This window comes from Lampris incognitus, chromosome 5 (genome assembly GCF_029633865.1).
Source record: "Lampris incognitus isolate fLamInc1 chromosome 5, fLamInc1.hap2, whole genome shotgun sequence".
NCBI lineage: Eukaryota > Metazoa > Chordata > Actinopteri > Lampriformes > Lampridae > Lampris > Lampris incognitus.
The window spans coordinates 19,773,191-19,793,750 of record NC_079215.1 but is presented as its reverse complement, the minus strand read 5'-3'; the positions used below and the strand labels follow the sequence as shown (position 1 = coordinate 19,793,750).

Sequence of the window (20,560 nt, the reverse complement as noted above, 5' to 3'; positions counted from 1 at the left end):
CTTAGTTTTAAGAGATTAAAAACCTGCCAGAGTCACACTGATTTTTAGGTAAAGTCAGAAAGACAAGATCAGTCTTTTTTGGCTTTTGGCTCTAATTCAAAACCATGAGAAGGTTTTGAATCAAGCCATTGTGACATGGCTTCTCAAAAAAAAAAGAAAAAGAAAAAAATCACTGATACACAATCACATGTGTCAGAATGAGATGAGGATTTGTGCTTGCGTTCATGAGAAGAGTATGTCTAAGATATCTTTCTTTCTCCTCTGCTGGTTTCTGCTCATCCATATAGGCAGAGGAGAGGGACGTGCAGCGCAGCGAGCAGCTGCTGGCTGACCTGAGGAGACGCAGCACCACCATCGCTCCTCTGAAGCTTCGCCGCGCCGCGCCGAGCAGACCGACCACTGTGGAGTCCCTCTGCGACTGGGAGACCGACAAGGTGAGCCTTCAGTCATCTTCATCCTTCACTATGCCCGGATGTACAGAGCGCCAAACATTAGTACTCAACAATTCAAATTTTAAATTCTGATGATAAAATAAATTATGTGAGAATCGGTTTTTATTCTTTGGCTGGTCATCAAAATTGGCGTAATTAAAGTCAGAGGACTGAAATCAATGATCAGATCAAAATTTTCATGTCTAAAAGCCTTAAATACTGCATTGTACAACATTCAGCAATTTTTTTTATTTGTAAATGACTTATATATGCTTTTTTATATATACTTTTTTATACCTTTATCCGTAACTGTTCTTTATTGTCTCAAGAAATGTGGTCTTGTGCTCATTAATATTCATAACAGTTGATGATTTGATCTGATTGGCTGTATGTAAATGAGCGTGTCTAATGACATGAGTATCAGAAAAAACAACTGAGAGATACTGAACTAGGCACAGCTCTTGAAGAGAGAAAAAAATCCTGAATTCTATCTTTTATACTTGCATATACGTATATATGTGTGTGTGTGTGTGTGTGTGTTGTTTCCAGCTGAGAGAGATTGTACAAAATGCATGATGATTCATATAATAAGTGTTGTTAGAAAATATTAACATTTACATTTCAATCTGACTTGAATGAGGTCAAGGGATAGCAACATGTTGATAAGATAACATTCAATTGGCTAGATGCAAGCCAAAGACTGCTGGTAGTGGGTATTGTACTTTGTCTTCTCCAACATGGACACTTGAGTACTCACTAGCAAAAACAACCCATGGAGAAATACTCCACACTAAAATCAATATTCCTGCAGGATATTTTGGGACATGTTTAGAAATTATACTTTAATTTTCCTCTAGGCTTCTCTGTCAAGAGAAGACAGGCTTACCCTAAAATCAAACTCCAACAATGAGAACTGGGACATTGTTTCGAGCGATGGGACAACCAAAACTTTCCCAGGAGTTTGCTTCCTGATCCCACCACCTGACTCGGAGGCCATTGACAAAGTGGACCTGTAAGTAATAAGCTAATCGGGAAGCTAATTTGCACTATATAGCTAATATGTTTGTGGAGCCATTTAAGGATATGGTTAATGTGATAGCTGTGTAATGGGCCATGTTTTGGTGTTGATATTCGGTGCATTAAAAGGAAGAAACAAGCATACAAGAAGCTTGACTAAATTCTGATTATTCTCTCTGTAGTTGGGTAAAAAAAAAACTTGCGGGTCCGCGGTGGCGTAGCGGTCTAAGCATCGGCTTGGTGTCGATGCAGTTGCCCACTGGGGACTGGGGACTGGGGTTCGCGCCCCGGTCTCGTCAGATCCGACTATGGCCGGACTCGATGAAGCAGCAATCATTGGCAACGCTGTCTTCGGGAGGGGGGCAGAGTCGGCTTGTGTTCGTCATGTGAATGCGTCTCTGTGTGTATCGGAAAAACAGTGGTTCGGCTTGGATTCGCCTTGTCATGAAAGTGGGGAGGCGTCTCCTTCGAGACTGCCGGCCGGAGAGACGCAGTTGGCGAACGCATGCAATACGAGGGTGGGTGTTTGAATTAAAATAGGGATCAATTGGCCACTAAATTGGGAGAAAAAAGGGAAAAATCAGAAATAAATTTAGAAAAAAAAAAAAAACTTGCTGTGCAGGGGACGTGGCGTTCTATTCCATTGCCTACCAACATGCGGATCGCGGGTTCGAGTCCCTGTGTTACCTCCGGCTTGGTCAGGCGTCCCTACAGACACAATTGGCCGTGTCTGTGGGTGGGAAGCCAGATGTGGGTATTTGTCCTGGTCGCTGCACTAGTGTCGGTCGGGGCACCTGTTCAGGGGGGAGGGGGAACTGGGGGGAATAGCGTGATCCCCCTCACACGCTACATCCCCCCGCGAAACTCCTCACTGTCAGGTGAAAAGAAGCGGTTGGCGACTTCACATGTATCGGAGGAAGCATGTGGTAGTCTGCAGCCCTCCCCGGATCGGTAGAGGAGGTGGAACAGTGACTGGGACAACTTGGAAGAGTGAGGTAATTGGCCGGATACAACTGGGGAGAAAAACGGGGGGGGGATAAAAAAATTTTTAAAACCGCTGTGCGAGCATCCTCTCTTAGTGAACTATCTTCATTAACTCTGCTACGCATTTCTATTCCTTAGCAAAGTAGGGTCATTTTAACAACTTAATTAAAATATTTAACAAAAGTAATTTTAAATTGGACCATTTACTTTAAATTTGACCACCATTTGAATTTGACCACTACGAAACAAATATTTAAATAAAACAAATCGTTGAAAATAAATCTTGCACCAGTAAATATTAAAATAATTCTCTTGTGTGCAGATATGTATAGGAATTAATTTTCCCGTCTTGCTCTGTCTGTCTGCCCATCTCTGTGTTTTCAATGTGTTTAGCCTTGGTGGGGAACTTGCCGACATCAAGAAGAGAAGAGCAGCCCTGTCTGCGTCACTGAAAAATCACAAGACCGATGTCTCCAGGTCCCAACAAGCGGGTCATTATCAATCTGAAATCTGTCTCCCAAATATTCGATCAACCCTTAACCCTATAATATCACTGAGTGATTTTAGGAACTAAGCTAACTATTTATCACCAGTGTGTGTCTTTTGGCTGCAATCAATCAATCAATCAACCAAATGACATATATCAGAATGCAATGCAGTGCACTTAACATGAAAAAAAAGATGCAAGTGAAAAAAATGCAATCAATCATTCAGTCAGTCAGTAAATCAATCAATCAACTTGTTTCTTGCCGTAGCCCCAGTATCTTCTGCACCACTGGACCCCAAAGCAGTAGCTCTCACTGACCAGCTAAACAAACTGGATGGTGACCTAGCCGAAACAGAGAAAGGCATCCTGAGCCGCCTGCGGGCCCCTCTGAACCGCAGTGACCCTGCTGGGGACCTGGCCAACAGGCTGAGGGAACAGAAGGTGAGACAGAAAGAAACTTTGAAAGAGATTTTTAACAAGGTTGAGATTTAAGATGGTGGAGACAGTTTAAATGGTGACCACACCAGGATGCCGTTGCACTTATCCTTGTCATTGTCCTTGTTTAGCAGTTTTTCTGCAAATTGACATAAGTTGTATCAGCTTACAAAGTTAAGTGGAAATGTGTGAAGAAACTTTTTTTTCTAATTTTCTTTGATTGGCAAACTATTAAGACAGCTGAACATTGTTTGACCACTTTGATATTATGAGCACATGAGTAGAAGGAAGAGAGAAACTGTTCTATGCTATTCATTATTTACTCTTTAGACGGTGTGAAATATATTTTGTCATTTTAATGGGATGCCATAGCATGGATTAAGTAAGTTGGTTATTTGCTAACTGAAGGGTAAGACGTGTCAAAATGAACCAGCAAAAAGATCACACAAAACAGATAAAAAGAGACTATAATATAATATAGCCAGCTATATAATGTAGATCTTACATTGTGCCCATTGCATACAGGGCTAGACTCCAGCACCCCTTGTGACCCTGACCAGCATGTTACATGATGGATGGATGGATAATATAATATAAGAGCGGGCAGCATGGTGGTGCAGTGGTTAGCGCAGCCACCTCACAGCAAGAAGGTCCTGGGTTCGAGCCTCGGGGTAGTCCAACCTTTGTGGGTCAACCCGGGTCGTCTTCTGTGTGGAGTTTGCATGTTCTCCTCGTGTCTGCGTGAGTTTCCTCCGGGGGCTCCAGTTTGCTCCCATAGTCCAAAGACATGTAAGTCAGGTGAATTGGCAGTACTAAATTGTCCCTAGGAATGGATGTGTGTGTGTGTGTGTGTGTGTGTCGGCCCTGTGATGGTCTGGCGGCCTGTCCAAGGTGTCTCCCCGCCTGCTGCCCATTGACTGCTGGAATAGGCTCCAGCATCCCCACGACCCTGAGAGCAGGATAAGCGGTAAAGACAATGGATGGATGGATAATATAAGGGTGGCACAGTGGTAAGCACAGTCAACTCACAGCAGGAAGGTCCTGGGTTCGAACCCCGGGGTCATCCAACCTTGGGGGTCATCCTCTGTGTTGAATTTGCTTATTCTCCCTGTGTCCACGTGGGTTTCCTCCGGTTGCTCCGGTTTCCTCCCACAGTCCGAAGACATGTAGGTCAGGTGAATCGGCCGTACTAAATGGTCTGTAGGTGTGAATGTGTGTGTGTGTGTGTGTGTGTGTGTGTGTGTGTGTGTGTGTGTGTGTGTGTGTGTGTGTGTGTGTGTGTGTGTGTGTGTGTGTGTGTGTGGGCGAGCTCTGTGATGGACTGGCGGACTGTCCAGGGTGTCTCCCCCCTGCCACCCAATGACTGCTGTGATAGGCTCCAGCATCCCCACGACCCTGAATAAGGATTAGCAGCTTGGATAATGGATGGATGGCTGGATAATCAAAAGAGAAAGACAATTTTAAAGGAAGACTCAATAATATCTTCTATGGATACTTGATATCATGTTTTATAATGATAGTTTACTTATGAACAGCTCTTTCAGATTTACCTTAATCTGCATCTCTGACTAAACATTATCTATACATCATCATTTTTGCCTCCGACAGAAAGCAGCCGAGGTGCTTAAGGCTCTGGAGCAGCAGAAGAAAGCTGCACAGGTGGACTTGCAGCCTCTGCTGTCAGAAGATCCCAGTGGAACCTCCTCTGCACTGCCAATCATGCTCAGTGCCACCAGTAACAAACATGATGGCATCACTGCACTTGCTGACCTCTACACCAAAAAGTAAGCTTATCTTATGTGTGACTGCTGAATTAAATATAGATGTCGCATATGTTCCAAGTATCCCTTCATTTCAGCAGAACGAGGTGGGAGGTTTTGATGGAAATTTGGTTTGAGTCCTTCGTGTTTATAGTTGAATCGTAAAATCTCACTAAACTTGGATTCAAATGGCCATGTATGCAGATACTGTTAATTCATTCATCCACTGCCTTTTCAAGGGCAAATGCTTCACTCAACCTTGAAAGTCAGATTAAAAAGGTTGATGGCATCGTCTCTGTTTTTGAGAAGAAGTTGAGTGAAGATGGTGCAATCTCTGACGCCCCAAATTCAATCCAGGACCATGCTCAAGAGATACAGGTAAGGAGCTGTTGCATTTCCACAAGTTGCACAAACACTCAACCATACACCATGAAAACCAACACTTCCATTCAACATCTCAAATCTGAGTTTACAATCAGGTTAACTTGTTTTGTGGGTTTCTTCAGAGATAAACTAGATGAGAATACAAGCAAAAGTTAAGGTAAGCGTGTTATAAAACTATCATGATGATACATGTTGTCTTGATATATTTTGCACTCATTATTTTGAAGTGCATCACTTACTTGAAGACAAATTAATTTAACCTTCTTTTTTTTTTTTTTTACATGTAAATATTAAATCTAATATTCCATTGCCTACCAACACGGGGATCGCCTCGTCAAATCCCCGCGTTACCTTCGGCTTGGCTGGGCGTCCCTACAGACACAATTGGCCATGTCTGCGGGTGGGAAGCCATTTGTGGGTATGTGTTCTGGTCGCTGCACTTGCGCCTCCTCTGGTCAGTCGGGGCGCCTGTTCGGGGGGGGAACTCAGGTGAAAAGAAGCGGCTGGTGACTCCACATGTATTGAAGGAGGCATGTGGTAGTCTGCAGCCCTCCCCGTATCAGCAGAGGGGATGGAGCCGTGACCAGGTCCAATTACCCCAGGATAGTGGGGTAATTGGATGAGTACAATTGGGGGGAAAAGGGGGGGGGAAATCTACACACACAAAAAAAAGACTCAATCTAATTCTAAACCCACCAATGGTTACCTCGCAATAGAACTCTTATCAAACAGATATAACTGCACTGCTTTAATCTAAACATGAATTAGTTTACACTATGTACTGTCCACTTTGTGCCCTGAGTGCTCTATCTGCACTTTTTGTGAGGTCTTGTTATCTTTGCACCATGTGTATCAATATGTGCTGTCAACTTGGAAGTCAAGTACCTATCTGCACTTCTGTCAACAAGCTACACTGATTTCATGTATTGTGAATGGAGATTAAATTGACTGAGGTAAGTTTCTAAACACGCATTTCCTTTTGACCTTACAGAACCTGCGTAAGGCAGTGGTGGGGAGCCAGGATGAGATAAAGAAGATGGGTCAAGATCTTGAGACCACAGAGCAGTTATGTAGCTCTCTGCAGCAGGGCTATCAGGAGTACTGTCCTGACATCCAGCGTCAGGGAATCCAAGTGAAGCAGCTGCAGAACCGCCATGCAAATGTTACCAACCAGCTGAAGGAGAGGTGAGAGCCCACTCGCAAATCTACCCTCAAACCTGTTAGCATAGCTAATGTTCATTACTTGTTCTTTAATTAAAAAATAAATAAATAAGCTAGACAGGCCATTCATGATAAATATTTTAAAACACATTTCAGTGGGTGTCCGGGTAGCATAGCGGTCTATTCCGTTGCCTACCAAAACGGGGACTGTCGGTTCGAATCCCCATGTTACCTCCAGCTTGGTTGGATGTCCCTACAGACACAATTGGTCGTGTCTGCGGGTGGGAAGCCGGATGTGCGTATGTGTCCTGGTCGCTGCGCTAGCGCCTCCTCTGGTCAGTTGGGGCACCTGTTCAGGGGGGAGGGGGAACTAGGGGGAATAGCATGATACTCCCGCAAGCTACATCCCCCCTGTTGAAACTCCTCAGTCCGGTGAGAAGAAGCAGCTGGCGACTCCACATGTATCAGAGGACACATGTGGTAGTCTGCGGCCCTCTCCGGATCGGCAGAGGGAATGGAGCAGCGACCAGGACGGCTCGGAGGAGTGGGGTAATTGGCCGGATGCAATTGGAGAGAAAGGGGGGGTCCAAAAAAAAAAACCACACACATTTCAAATTCAAATGTTAAATTTCCATTCAATGTTCACTGATTTCCCTCAGTGAAAACCTCCTGCAAGATGCTGCATCCAAGAACCAGGAGTTCCAGAACACGTGCAAATCCCTGAATTCCTTCCTGGACAACTTGCCGAAAAATCAGATCAGCCCCAATGATGATATCGCTAAGGTCAATGCCAAGCAGACCTCCCAAGAGGTAAGGTGGCCTTAATCTTGTATCTACCATTATATACCACTTTATATGGTAAATTTTTAACTAGATTGTTTAACATAATCTTGGAAAGTGAGAGGGTACTTGAGGATTGGAGAAGAAATATACTGGTACCGAGCTTCAAGAATGAGGGTGATATGCAGAGCTGTAGTAACTCCAGAGGCATAAAGTTGATCAGCCACAGCATGATGATATGGGAAAGAGTAGTGGAAGTTAGGTTAAGCCTCAAACATCAGTATTGATTGTTAAAATCGTTGTTACAGTTGTATCAACACATGCGTCATACTTTTCAGTGATTAACATCTTTTGTACCTTTGTATTGTAGAGGGTGATGGATGATTTAAAGAGGAGAGGAGATAGCATGGACAGAGTGGTTGACTTGTCTCAGGACCTGCAGAATTTGCTCAATGTAAGTCTCAAATCAATTATTATACAAGATAATAAAATACTAAAGCAAGAATAAATTGCTGATTTTGAAGGCATGCATCCTTATTAGATTAAAATTAGAATTAAACAATGTTTTACCTCCCCAAATCTTCGATTGTTAAATTTGGGAAAAAAAACTGACCATTACATATAGGAATCCATAGCCAAGGAAAAACAAGAAACAAGACAGTCAAAGAAAGTGGATGCAAATGACAAACAAACTAATTTATGTTTAAATCTGAAAGTCTAATTATTTGCTACATCTATGCAGGAATATGAGGCAAATGTTGATAAATACAACAGCACTTTGGATGATGCTGGAGCCACTGTAGCAAAGAGACCTCATGCTTCCACACTTGCTGATGCTGTGCAGAAACAGGTATCATTTAATGCCTCTATATAATCATAATACCAAGTCAAAGTTGTTGAAAGACAGCTTATGTATCACTGTATGTCTGATTGCGATGTGTTTCTGTGACAGGAAAAGGCTCTGGTAAACCGTTATGCTGAAACATCATCTGAGAATAACCAGCGCCTCAATCAGATGGAACTTGCTAAGAATCTGATCGCACAAGTAAGAGGACAGGATGCAATTAAACTCTACTTTCAGATGACCACCTAATTTGAAACTAAATAACATCATCATCTGCTCTATCCTGAAAATGTGTTAACTATAATAGATAATATAATGTATGTATAATCATGCAACATGATATTAATTTTGTCCCGTTTGCATTTATTTTTTCTACCACAGAATGAGGAGAAATTTCAAGTGGTGGCACACCAACAAGTACAGCTGGAAAGCCAGCAAAGGAACAGCATTGAGGTAGATGGTCTGAAGAAAGACTTGCAGGAGGAAAATGATAGGCGGACACATGCAGAAACAGACCTGCAGACTTTCAAGGAAAGGATGCTGTCGCTAAAGAGTCGCAGAGGAGTGGAGCGTGTTGAGGAAAAGGAAGTACTCCAGTATTATCGTGACCCTAAACTGGAAAGCGATTTGGTGGATCTTCAGAATAGTTTGCATGAACAGGCCCTTAAGCGCAGCACCACCCAGGGTGAGATCGAGATAATTAACAAGAAACTCACGACCCTGGAGGACACCTTAAAAAATGCCCCACCCAAACTCGTGACTAGAGAGGTAACGGAGTATGAGAAAGACCCTCAGCTGGATGTGGAGGCAGCAAAGTTGAAGGATGAGCTTGAAAGGATAAAAAATGAAATTCGAACAAGAGATGGGGAGACCTTCCAAATGAAAACTGAAGTCACAATCCTGCAGCAGAAGAAGCCCCTCATCAAAGAGAGGGTGGTGAAGAAGGAAGTGATGAAAGTGGAGAAGGACCCAGAAATGCTGAAAGCTACAAGAATGTTAGAGACAGAAATTTCTGAAGAGGGAGAAAAGACCAAGTTGGTTAATGATGAGATCTTCCAAACAAGGAGCCAGATAAATGCACTGGAAAGAATCATACCAACTATCCAGCCAAAGATCATCACCAAGGAAGTGAAAAAGATTGAACAGGATCCTGAGCTCATCAATGAAACTAAGAAGATAATATCAAGTATTGAAGACGAGAGTATTGAAAACAACAGTTTGACCAAAGAGATTGCAACCCTCCAAAATCGCTACCATGTGGTGCAGGACTGGAAACCAAGAGTAGAGGTGAAGGAAATTGTAAATGAGATCTATCACATAGACCCCAACACAGAGATGGAGATAATGCGACTGAAGAAAGAAATACAAAGCTCTTCTAAGCAACGCTCTGATCTCGAGAGAGAGACCTCTGTGGTCACTTCTGAGCTAAACGGCCTTCGTTTTGAGAAACCCAAAGTCGAGATTAAGGAGGTCCTCCAAGAGGTGGTGAAGGAAGAGAGGAGCCCTGAGAATGAAAGGGAGATTCAGAGACTAAATGACCAGCTGAACCATCTACATAGCAGTTACAATGCCATCCAGGACAAGCTGAGGATCCTCAGGAGGGACAGAGATGAATGGAAGGCTGAAAAATCCAAGGTAGAGACCAAGCTGGTTACTAGAGAAGTTGTGAGGTATGAAGATGACCCACTCCAGGAGAAGGAAGCAGACCGCTTGAGAAGGGAGGTGCGTGAAGAAGCACAACTTCGGCGCACCACTGAGGAGATGGTATTTGACTTGCAAAACAAATACATCCTTTTAGAGAGACAGAAACCTGAGGAAAGAGTGGTTGTGCAGGAGATGGTGCGCCTTCAGAAGGACCCAAGGCAGATAGTCGAGCACGACAGGCTTAGCAGAAGCCTTGACGAAGAGGTAAAGACCCGCCGCCAGCTAGAACTAGAGTTGCAACAGCTGAAAACCAAAGTGGAGGACAGAGAGAAAATCCTGAGAGAGAGCGATGAGCATCAGAGGAAGATTCAAGTGGAGTCAGAGCTAAGACAGATCAGAATACGCATCAAACAGCTGGAAAATACTCCGCCTCCCATTGAGGAGAGTATTGTTGTTGAAGAGGTTCTGAAGGTTGAGAGAGACCCAAAACTGGAGAGGTTAACGAATGGTCTTAGGTCAGGTATGGACAAGGAAACCAATGACATCCTCCGTCTCCAGCGGGAAATTAGGAATATTAATGTCAAACTTGAGATCCTACAGCGCGAGAAGTCTGGTGAGAAAACTGTGTATAAAGAGGTTGTCCGTGTTGAGAAAGATCAGGCAGTTGAAGCAGAAAGGGAACGCCTGAGGGAACAGGTATCCCAGGAGAAATTTGCAAGGCAGGATGTGGAGGATGAAATCAAACGCCTCTCTGACAAAATCAACTTTCTGAGGACCACCATGTCCAGCAATACAAGAGAGGAGACTAGCCTCATTTTGAACAGAGATACCCTGCAAAAGGATAGGGACAACTTCATTTGTGAGCTGAGGAATCTTGAGGCTCAGAAGCATGACATAACCCTGTCTTTCCAGCAGCAGACCAGACTGATGAGTGAGAAAACACAGATGAGCCGGCAGAGGAGCCTTAAGATGGAGTCTGATATCCGGCGTCTGGAGAAGGACATCTTAGACGAAAAGGACAGGATCCATTTGAAAGACAACTCTATCCGGGAACTTCAGCTGAACATAGAGAAAGAAGAAAACACAGAGACTCGGACCAGAGAGACTAATGTCTCCACTAAAATCACCATTTTGGATCCAGAAACAGGGAAGGACATGTCTCCTTATGATGCCTATCTACAGGGATTGATAGATCGTCAACAGTATATTCACCTGCAAGAGCTCGAGTGTGATTGGGAAGAGATTACCTCCATGGGACCTGATGGTGAGACATCTGTACTTCAGGATCGAAAGAGTGGTAAGCAGTACTCCATCAACAATGCCCTGAAAGATGGCAGGCTCACACAGTATGACTTGCAAAGGTACAAAAGTGGCCAAATACCAATCTCGGAGTTTGCTCTTCTGGTTGCTGGAGACATGAAGAAACCCCCACAATTAAACTCTGTCATCCCAAGATCCACCACAACCTCTGTCAAATCAGCTCAAGCTAACTCCACTGCTCCCACCGAAATGTACCCAATTGCTGGAGTCATGGATACAAACACAGACACATGCTTTACAGTACGCAGTGCCACCATGCGCAAACTGATAGACATCACTACAGCCCAAAGGCTTTTGGAAGCTCAAGCAGCAACAGGGGGCATCATTGATATCAACACCAGAGAGAGACACTCAGTCCACAAAGCAGCAGAAAGGGGTCTAATTGAGGGCAGTCAACTACAGAGACTGCTCAATGCCCATAAGGCTTTTACTGGTGTCGAGGATCCCATGACAAAGGAACGTTTGTCCGTGGGAGAAGCTGTTCAGAAAGGCTGGATGCCCAAGGATACTGCCATTCGCTACATGGAGGCACAACACCTGACAGGAGGGCTGGTCAACCCAAATACCAATAGCCGAGTAAACATCATTGATGCCATCGGAGCCAAAATGATTGACAGCACCATGATGAGGGAGCTACAGTCAGACACAAATTATGCCAAGGAGATCATAGATCCAATCACGAAGGAAAAGATCAACTACAAGCAAGCTATGGATCGCTGCAAGAGAGACCCACTGTCAGGCCTACCAATGCTGCCTGCCTCTTCGAAAGATTCTGGTTACACTCCTATGTACACTTCTCATAGATACTCAAGATACTAGACGTGTTTACAGCATACTTCACACTTTCTGGTCTCCGATGTGAGAAACAGAACACACTATAATGGACATTTTCACCTCAGGAAACGTGCTCCTCAAAGTCTATTGTCCAGTCTGAATGATCACAGCGGAGTTGTTTTTGTTTACCAAATATTTCTGATGTGGGCAGAGGAATTTTTTGATTCTTATTTCAAATGAAAATGAGTAAAAATTTGACCGTTTCTTTATCATTGATATTGTCTTATTAGGGATACTGGGACATGGTGCAATTCTATTTACAAAGATTGATCCTTATTGTATTACCCCTGGGCTGTGCTTGACACTGTTCATTGAACTCAATCTTATATATTTTATGAAAACACAAAATTAATAAATGTAAATGACATGGTTATTGGATGTTGATTTACTCTTTGCCACAGAAAACCAATATGACATTTCAAAGCATATAGAATAGGGAAGTTGTTTTTCCAGCATTTACATCATGTAAAACTATTGGATCCTATTTTCAGAAACACACAAACATTAATGGTATACAATTGCTATTTATCTGGAATAAACTACAGCTGATCAAAGTAAACATTTCTCTGACCTGGTTCACAGCCACCACAGACACTAAAGTGTGCCAGGAAGAAGAGCGTATGTTTCTGAGCCCATCGCATGACAAACAATGGACATTTCGCCACAGAATACACAGGAACAGCCTTAAAATGTTCTTAAAATGTTAAAATAAAATTTGGCTTTTTGTCATTTTAATGTTACCATCAGGGGAATGAATATATGTGTTAATCTGTTTCAAGATTAAAATATTACACACCTATGTGCTTGGCCTGTGTTGGCTCAGGTAAGATGTTCATTACACGTAAAGAATGTTGGCTCACATAAGTACATTGCGAGGATATCCATAATGATTCCCACCAAATGAAATGGCCTCAGTGAAACAGTGAATTTATGGACGTTGTTATCCTTGATACATGCCATGGCAATGCAACACATAAAGAAATAATCAAGGCACATGATATAGCCTCTGCTACCAACTTTAATAATCAGAAGTCAGTTTCTAGGGGTGATGATACACTGACAAATTTTGGTTCCACATTTTCTGGAAATATTTTCCTCCCCAAGCACCAGTTTGATATCCAGCCAGGCAGCGCAAACGTTGCTGCTGGCAATGTTTTAAAATCAACCAGTCAGAAACAAGAAAATTGGTCAGGTGGCCTGTGCTTGGACAGATATTTTCCAAGCAATATTAGATTACGGATGACCATTTGATGTTATGAGAACAAAACGTTGGCAGGCCTAGCTAGCTGTTGGGTTCCACTCGCATATTCTTTTTCTCAGAAAAACCAATCTGTATACGGACTTTGAATTTGCAGTGGAGAATCTTGATAAAATTATCTTTTTCGTTCAAAGGAAAGGGGCAAGATAGCAGCAGTGGTAGCAGTATGTCATTAACTATATTTTCACTTCTTAAAACGTAAAATTTGAAAATAATTTCCAGTTTCAATAGTTGTCAATTATAACATTTTGAAAGTTAAGGATTGATTAAGGAGCAATGATCCGCTGATTAGACCAAGGGGTATTACTGGTAGAAAAAAAAAAGTTCCTAATAAATGCCAATGTAATACAAAATTATATTAATTTTCACAAGTGTGAAAGTCTTGTCCCAATTTGTGCTACGATTGAACAATATACACCAGGGGATCATACAAATGGACTGGAAGAAGAAAACCATACTTACTGAGTGGAGGTAGGGATTTATTACAGGTCTGTTTATGCAACTTCTGATAATGTTATGTATTGTTTGACATTGATGTTATTCACAGTTTAGCAGCATCTAAAGGCATACTCATGCTCACTCAATAGGACTGTATCTGAGCGCATAGTTTATAAGCCACCTCTTTAAACATGACTCAATTTTCTCTAAGTCTTCTAACTTTGAGAATCTTTATGACTGCAGAGCCTGGTCAGGTTGGGTCTGCACATGGTGGAACTTCAGTCTTTTTGCTCTCTCTTTCCATGAAGAATTGCCTTTGTTCATGGATTGCTTTCTGAAGGAGGGCAAGGTTCACACCATCAACACAGTTCAGAACACGGGCACAGATCATCACGTCATCCTCTGTTTGTGGATAATTAAGACAAAAAAACACACACACACACAAGGAGGGTAATGGCACAGAAATACACTGCATATGGCAGACAATACAGGAAGTATCCTAAACTGTAGTCTGGGAACTGAGATGCCAGGACCCCTCGTATGAGCTAGGTTGGTCCCAATGTCTGACAAAAGGGACAGCAGTACATAACACAGAAGCACAGTGGCTTTGTAATCTTTAATACAAACAGTTGTTTTAAAAGTTAAAAAGATACAATGCATTAATATTAATTCTTTCAGGTTCGGACAGTTCTAATTTTAGTCGTTTATTCCAAAAACATGTCATACTGAAGGGTGATAAAGCTTGGTGTTAGGGGCTCAACCCCTAAGTATGTCTGAAGAAAAGGTATATTGATGAACTATGAAATTATTTATTTCCAAAATCATGTATGGTCCCCTGTATTCTGATTCATAAAAGCCAATTCTTCTGCTCAAAGGACAAAAACATTTTTCATATGACCTTTGTAGTTATGCTTTTCATACAGGGAGATAGTAGCATCTGTCATTGGCAGCAGTTTGGGGCAGTATTAACCACTATTTTCCTTTGGTGCACATGAAGTCAGTCAGTCAGTTCGACAAAGTCAAACAACTACAAAAGAAAGGATTTTATTCATAATATGAGTAGATTGATGTCTCGTTTGTATGTGCAAATTGTTTATCCAAACAATTTTAAATGGCGTGGGGTGATGGTTTACAGTGATGTGTAACCTTTGCCAGTAAGGCCACATCACAAGAATAGCAACAAAGATGTGAGTTTAGTTTGATACAAGAGATAACATCACATACTGAGAATGATGGAGATAATTATATATTTGTATACTATATGTGTAGTGATTAAGTGAGTCATCAACTAGTTCTCCTTACCCTTAACCTCTTCTATCTCACCCAGAACTATGTACTGGGCCCCAATTATTGGGTCAAAGGGCTCCACAAACAAAGTCCTGACGACCACTTGGTGTTGAACTGAAGCATGCTGGGCAGACAGCACAGCTCTCGACTCCTCAGGTTGGTAGCATGTCAGTCTGGAAGAGGGAACAAGAATTACACTGTAAGCACAGATTGAGCAATGATAAATTATAAGCCTAACTTTGGGGCCTGTGATAACAAACTAGTTTGAATTTAGACTTCAGAAATTTGCCTTTCAATAAAAGTTACTCCATTTCACATCACAACTGAAAAACGATGGACAAATATCAAAACAAGAGGGAGCCACTAACACAACTCACCTGCCAAACGTTCTTACGGAATTTCCTTCCTTCACTACACTAGAATTGATTTCCCAAGGAAAACGAAAAACTGCAGTTGCAGGGAGCATGATAAAAAAAACAACAACACTTAAGCAGCAGTTACCAACTTCAAAAGTCACTAACCAGTCGTTTCTGTCTACCTGGTTCAAACCCTTCTTCCTCGGTTGCCTTTTCTTGTTCTTGCGTTTTATGGCGGTTGGTTTCCAGTTTTAAGGCGCATTACCGCCACCTATTGATCCGCAGTAGGAATCCAAGTACTGTGGAGCTGTGCTTTCCTGAACTCCGCTGTGTGCAGTGTAACGGCCATGAAACTGGTAGAGTTTCCATGCGAGCTTATCTCTTCTTTGTTTTAGCCTAGCCTCACTCCAGTTCTCAGCAAAAATTCCTTCTGTTTTTCTTCAGTGTATGAACTCATGGACTCCCATCTTTAGCTCAGTGTAACCTACTCTGATTGACTTGCTTGATGATGATGATGATGATGATGATGATGATGATTGACTTGCTCTATGTTATCAACTTTTGTCACTTGTGCCCCGAACTACCGGGTACCCTAATTTTTTAACCGAATTCACTTTATGAATAATAATAATAATAATAATGATAATAATAAACTTTATTATATAGCGAATTTCATATATGAAAGGCAGCTCATGGTGCTTTACATTAGAAGGAAGCAAATTTAAAGGATAAAAAACAGATATTTTTTTCGATAAAAATCCGTTTAAAAGTGTTTTACAATCAATAAGTGAGAATTAAAATTTAAAACAATTTTAGAGCAAGATGATAACATTAATGTATTACAAATATTCCCCTGAACGTCACAGTAACCCAGTTCCTTCTATGTCTGAACCAGTTCATATTTATTCTTGCTAGACTAAATTCTTTACTCCATGCAGCTGTATTTAATCAAACAGTTCAACTCAGTCCAGAATATTTTTCAGGTCAGGGGTGGGAACAGTATTGTTCTGCAGCCACATGGTGGCCCCACTCCATAATGCCCTGCTGGGACGAACACCAGCGGACAGAAAGCGTTTCGGTTGTTTGTTTTCTTTTTCCGTCCGTCACTCCTCACGTGATCTCTGTTGATACGTCCGGCGACGCGACTGAGGTAAGTATCGCCAGCCTGCCCTCCTCCAGGCGAGCCTGCACGGCCACCGATTTACACAAGACGACACTGGCCCAACTTATATCTGCTCACTTAACGGTTTTTTAACTGTGTTTCATTCGAGCAATGAATCCCGATATTCAGAGAGAGCGAAAAAATGCGTCCTTTGACGTCGAAAAACTCACCCATATTCTGGACGGTGGCCCTGAAAAGACCCGAAGGAGGCGAGAAATTGGTGAGGTTTGAATGCTCGTTTTGACTTTGTCTGTTTCCGTTCTCAGTTTTGGTGTCGAATAGAGGTGAAGACTTGCCATGCAGTATTTGACACGGAGATTTGCAAGTAGTGCCGTTACTAGCTAGCTAACTGGCTAACGCTAGCGAGGGCAACTAACAGTAGCTAGAAAACTAGCAAGCTAGTTGTAGAATAAATGTTGTTATGGAGCAGGATTAGCGTTAATTTATTGTACAACAAAGCGCGATGGGGGGGGGTAATCTTTTGACATGTAATATGTCATCTCCTATTGGATGATTGTTTTCCATGTGTGCACCTGCGACGTGTACACAAAAACTTTGAACAAAGTTAATCGTTGCCTGCCTTTAAATGACCCTCTGGATGGATTTTGGCAGAGGGCAACGGGGGTACACATGCACCCTCCCAATCTCAGTCTCAGTTCTGGATTGATTCCCATTTTCAAGTGTTTCGAATAAAAAGTGAAGTCTGTGCTTCCACAGATGTTTTGAATGCAATACTCTTACAAAGATAATCAGTGACCCCAGACTGCCCCCCTAACTAACTTGCTTAATTAATTGTATTCCCCACCTTCTGTCTTTGCTGGCAACAGTCATCCAGGTTTAATAGAGAGATCGCTATATTATTTTCCGCTGTTTACTATAGAGTTGCTGGTAATCAACGACCCAGACTTTCAACACGAGGACCTTAACTTCCTGTCCCGCAGCGAACGCTATGACCGGGCAGTTAAAAAAAGTGCCCAGATGATCCAGAAGCTCAGGGAGTACAACATTGCCGACCCAGAAGAGATCTACTGCTATAAGAGGTAATGCGGAACACGAAACACAAGCTTGGAATGGTCAATGAATGTTAAGGTTGGACTATGGAACCATTGAACATAGTATGCCGAGGGCCCATATACTATGAGTCCAGAGACTAAGAATCAAGTGTAACTGGACTTGGTATATATCCGTGAAGACGTTTCACCTCTCATCCAAGAGGCTTCATCAGTTCGTGCCTTTCTGACTAGACCAAGCTAGTCTGACTGGCTGGTGATGAAACTCGGATATTTAGCCTCTTTGGAGTTGTTGTCAGAGCTATTGATGTCAATGGCTCTTTTGTGTTCCGATGTTTAGCAACGTCAGTCGTTATCAGAGCTGTTGATGTCAATGGCTCTTTTGTGTTCCGATGTTTAGCAACGACAGTCGTTGGAGGTGTTAGTTTCGACTTCGTTAGTGCTCCATTCAGTGGTCATGAGTCGTTGGAGCCGTTAGCGACCGACTGTTGTTCTTGGAGGCTAAGCTTTTGAGTCTCCTGGGTAGAGATGAGACGACTGTTGTTGCTAAACATCGGAACACAAAAGAGCCATTGACATCAATAGCTCTGATAACGACTCCAAAGAGGCTAAATATCTGAGTTTCATCACCAGCCAGTCAGACTAGCTTGGTCTAGTCAGAAAGGCACAAACTGATGAAGCCTCTTGGATGAGAGGTGAAACGTCTTCACAAATATATAACCAAGTCCAGTTGCACTTGATTCAATTTCTTTGGATAACTATGACCTGGATGAAGGAAAACATTCACAGACAGACTAAGGTTATTCCATAGTGTAGACTCTGCAGGAAAATTACTCATGCAAGAAGTAGGGACAAGACGATAGATGGTAAATGTTTGGGGAGGCCAAGCTTAATTGTAGGCAGAAATTATACTGAATTCCAACACCAAAACCAATTGCATCCTGATGAAGGCACAGCAGAGACTATATTTTCTGAGGTGTCTCAAGAAATTTGGTATGAGTACCAAAACTCTTATTAACTTTTATTGCTGTGCCATCGAGAGTCTTGACAGGCTGTATCACAGTTAGGGTTGGGCATCGAGAACCGGGAACCTGTTCCAAAATTCCAATTCCAGAGGAACTGTTAACAAATTTAAATTTCGATTCTGCCTATCGGTTTCTAAATAAATTTCACTCGCGCTCAAGTTAGTTTGGCAACCGGACTGCAGACTACTGCAAAGGAATGTAAAGACAACAGCAAAAATCATTGGCATGGAACTACCACAACTTAATAATATTTACACCACTCACTGCAAAAGGAAAGCTCAAAACACAATTAAAGACACTAGCCACCCCACTCATGTTCTGTTCTCTCTCCTTCCATCTAAAAAATGTTAACGGAGCATCAAATCACACACCACCTGTCTCAGTAACAGTTTCTTTCCACAGACAGTCAGGTTGCTGAACAGCTGATTTACCCTTGCACTTTACATTGTGACATTTTTGTCTACTTTTCTATGTTGAGTATATAATGTATGAATTCTGTGTACATCCTCTATGTAGGTCTGTGAACTTGTGTCCCTTGTCCTTGTGTCCTTTGTGTTAGGGCAGAGAGAGCCAGAGCATAAGAATTGAATTGTATTCCAATACACATGATAACAAAGTTGAACTTGAATTTGAGAGATTATATTACTAAGTGTTGCAACTAATGAATATTTCACTTTAGACCAAGGCTGAAGCATTTCACAGGCTCACTTATAAAATAGGGAAGGTTAACAATTAAATGTGCCCCCCCCCCAATAGCGTTTAATCTAAAATACAAGGTTTTTAATGGAGAGATTTGGAGAAAAAAAGACCCAAAAAAAGACTGTTTTCTCCCTAGTACAAAAGCCCTGAACACGTTGAAGTATTGCCATATCAACTGGTCAAAGTCGTGTTGTCCATTTGTGTAGACTTTCATAAGATTCCAGTTCCTACATTATTGCAGTGTAGCAAGGTGGCGTCACTAGCTAATCAATACTGTGGTTGGCTAACTGGCTTTCACCTTTCTCCTTGTTTAAACACAGCAGCATGTGACATCCCATGCTAATGTATCATTCTTCTAGACATTCTTCTGTCTACCATCTATGGGGTTTAGATGTTCCTTGTTCTGTAGAGCAGTATGTTTTTTTACATTTACTCATTTAGCAGATTTCTTTTATCCAAAGCGACTTAAAAGAGAGTCAGTAATTAGCAGATAAATTTGAATGTTACCAAATGGCATCGTAGACAAGAGTGAATGTCAAGTTGGGTGCATTTAGTGTAGGTGTGCCTTAATAATAATAATAACAATAATAATAACAATACATTTTATTTGTGGGCACCTTTCAGAGCACTCTTTCAGAACACTTTCACTTTCATAACAGAACTTTCAGAACTTTCTGAACACTTTCAGAGCATCTTACAGAACACAGTTGAAAACAAGCAGCACTGTATCAGACAGCATAAAATCAAAACAAAGCAGGGTAGACAATAGAAAGTCAATACAACAGATAAGTATAAAATCATCATCTGCACAAAACTCAATGAAGTGTGGATCAGACTGAATATGCCAGTTTGAAAAGATGTGTTTTGAGATGGGATTTGAAGGTTGAAAGAGAGTCAGTGTTGCGAATGCCTTGTGGAAGAGAGTTCCATAGGCAGGGGACAGAATGACTGAAGACTCTAGTCCCCATGGTTGTGAAGTGGGCCAATTGTGTAGTGAGTTGGAGAGCAAAAGAGGATCTGAGGGTGCGGGAGGGTGTGTGGATATGAATGAGTTTGGAAAGATACAAAGGAGCTAGGTTATTAAGGGCCTTAAAGATGAGAAGCAGGCTCTTGAAGTCAATACGGTATTTATCGGGGAGCCAATTGAGTTGCTGAAGAACAGGGGTGATATGATCTATGGAAGGAGTTCTGGTAATAATACGGGCAGCTGAATTCTGGACCAGTAGAAGTTTATGAAGACACTT

General features: G+C 42.1%; 3 protein-coding genes across 4 annotated transcripts in view; 2 read left to right on the top strand and 1 right to left on the bottom strand.

The window, feature by feature from the left end:
* The window catches only part of evpla (envoplakin a), a 29,291-nt gene extending 16,384 nt beyond the window's left edge, over positions 1 to 12,907 (top strand). The window contains exons 11-22 of the mRNA XM_056280240.1: positions 288 to 434; positions 1,289 to 1,443; positions 2,826 to 2,923; positions 3,188 to 3,360; positions 4,963 to 5,138; positions 5,354 to 5,492; positions 6,490 to 6,683; positions 7,319 to 7,469; positions 7,810 to 7,893; positions 8,182 to 8,289; positions 8,392 to 8,484; positions 8,665 to 12,907. Of these exons, the coding sequence (XP_056136215.1) occupies positions 288 to 434; positions 1,289 to 1,443; positions 2,826 to 2,923; positions 3,188 to 3,360; positions 4,963 to 5,138; positions 5,354 to 5,492; positions 6,490 to 6,683; positions 7,319 to 7,469; positions 7,810 to 7,893; positions 8,182 to 8,289; positions 8,392 to 8,484; positions 8,665 to 12,066 (4,920 nt within the window). The 3' untranslated portion in view covers positions 12,067 to 12,907. The remainder of the gene's footprint in view (positions 1 to 287; positions 435 to 1,288; positions 1,444 to 2,825; positions 2,924 to 3,187; positions 3,361 to 4,962; positions 5,139 to 5,353; positions 5,493 to 6,489; positions 6,684 to 7,318; positions 7,470 to 7,809; positions 7,894 to 8,181; positions 8,290 to 8,391; positions 8,485 to 8,664) is intronic.
* An 898-nt stretch (positions 12,908 to 13,805) lies between these two features.
* ten1 (TEN1 subunit of CST complex) lies at positions 13,806 to 15,630 on the bottom strand. The gene is made up of 3 exons (XM_056280982.1): positions 15,442 to 15,630; positions 15,080 to 15,237; positions 13,806 to 14,179 (listed from the first exon to the last, which is right to left on the bottom strand). Exons 1-3 carry the CDS (start codon positions 15,528 to 15,530, stop codon positions 14,028 to 14,030), a joined length of 399 nt encoding a protein of 132 aa, XP_056136957.1. The 5' UTR covers positions 15,531 to 15,630; the 3' UTR covers positions 13,806 to 14,027.
* A 936-nt stretch (positions 15,631 to 16,566) lies between these two features.
* The window catches only part of acox1 (acyl-CoA oxidase 1, palmitoyl), a 36,665-nt gene continuing 32,671 nt past the window's right edge, over positions 16,567 to 20,560 (top strand). For both annotated transcript variants that reach the window (XM_056279618.1, XM_056279617.1), the window contains exons 1-2: positions 16,567 to 16,802; positions 17,463 to 17,622. In XM_056279618.1, the coding sequence (XP_056135593.1) occupies positions 16,694 to 16,802; positions 17,463 to 17,622 (269 nt within the window). In that variant the 5' untranslated portion in view covers positions 16,567 to 16,693. The remainder of the gene's footprint in view (positions 16,803 to 17,462; positions 17,623 to 20,560) is intronic.

Coding starts and splice junctions, on each gene's coding strand:
- ten1 (XM_056280982.1), bottom strand. CDS start 15,530: ATGCTCCCTGCAACTGCAGTTTTTCGTTTTCCTTGGGAAATCAATTCT. Junction 15,238..15,441: donor TCCGTAAGAACGTTTGGCAG/GTGAGTTGTGTT, acceptor TCCCTCTTCCAG/ACTGACATGCTACCAACCTG. Junction 14,180..15,079: donor TGAGATAGAAGAGGTTAAGG/GTAAGGAGAACT, acceptor ATCCACAAACAG/AGGATGACGTGATGATCTGT.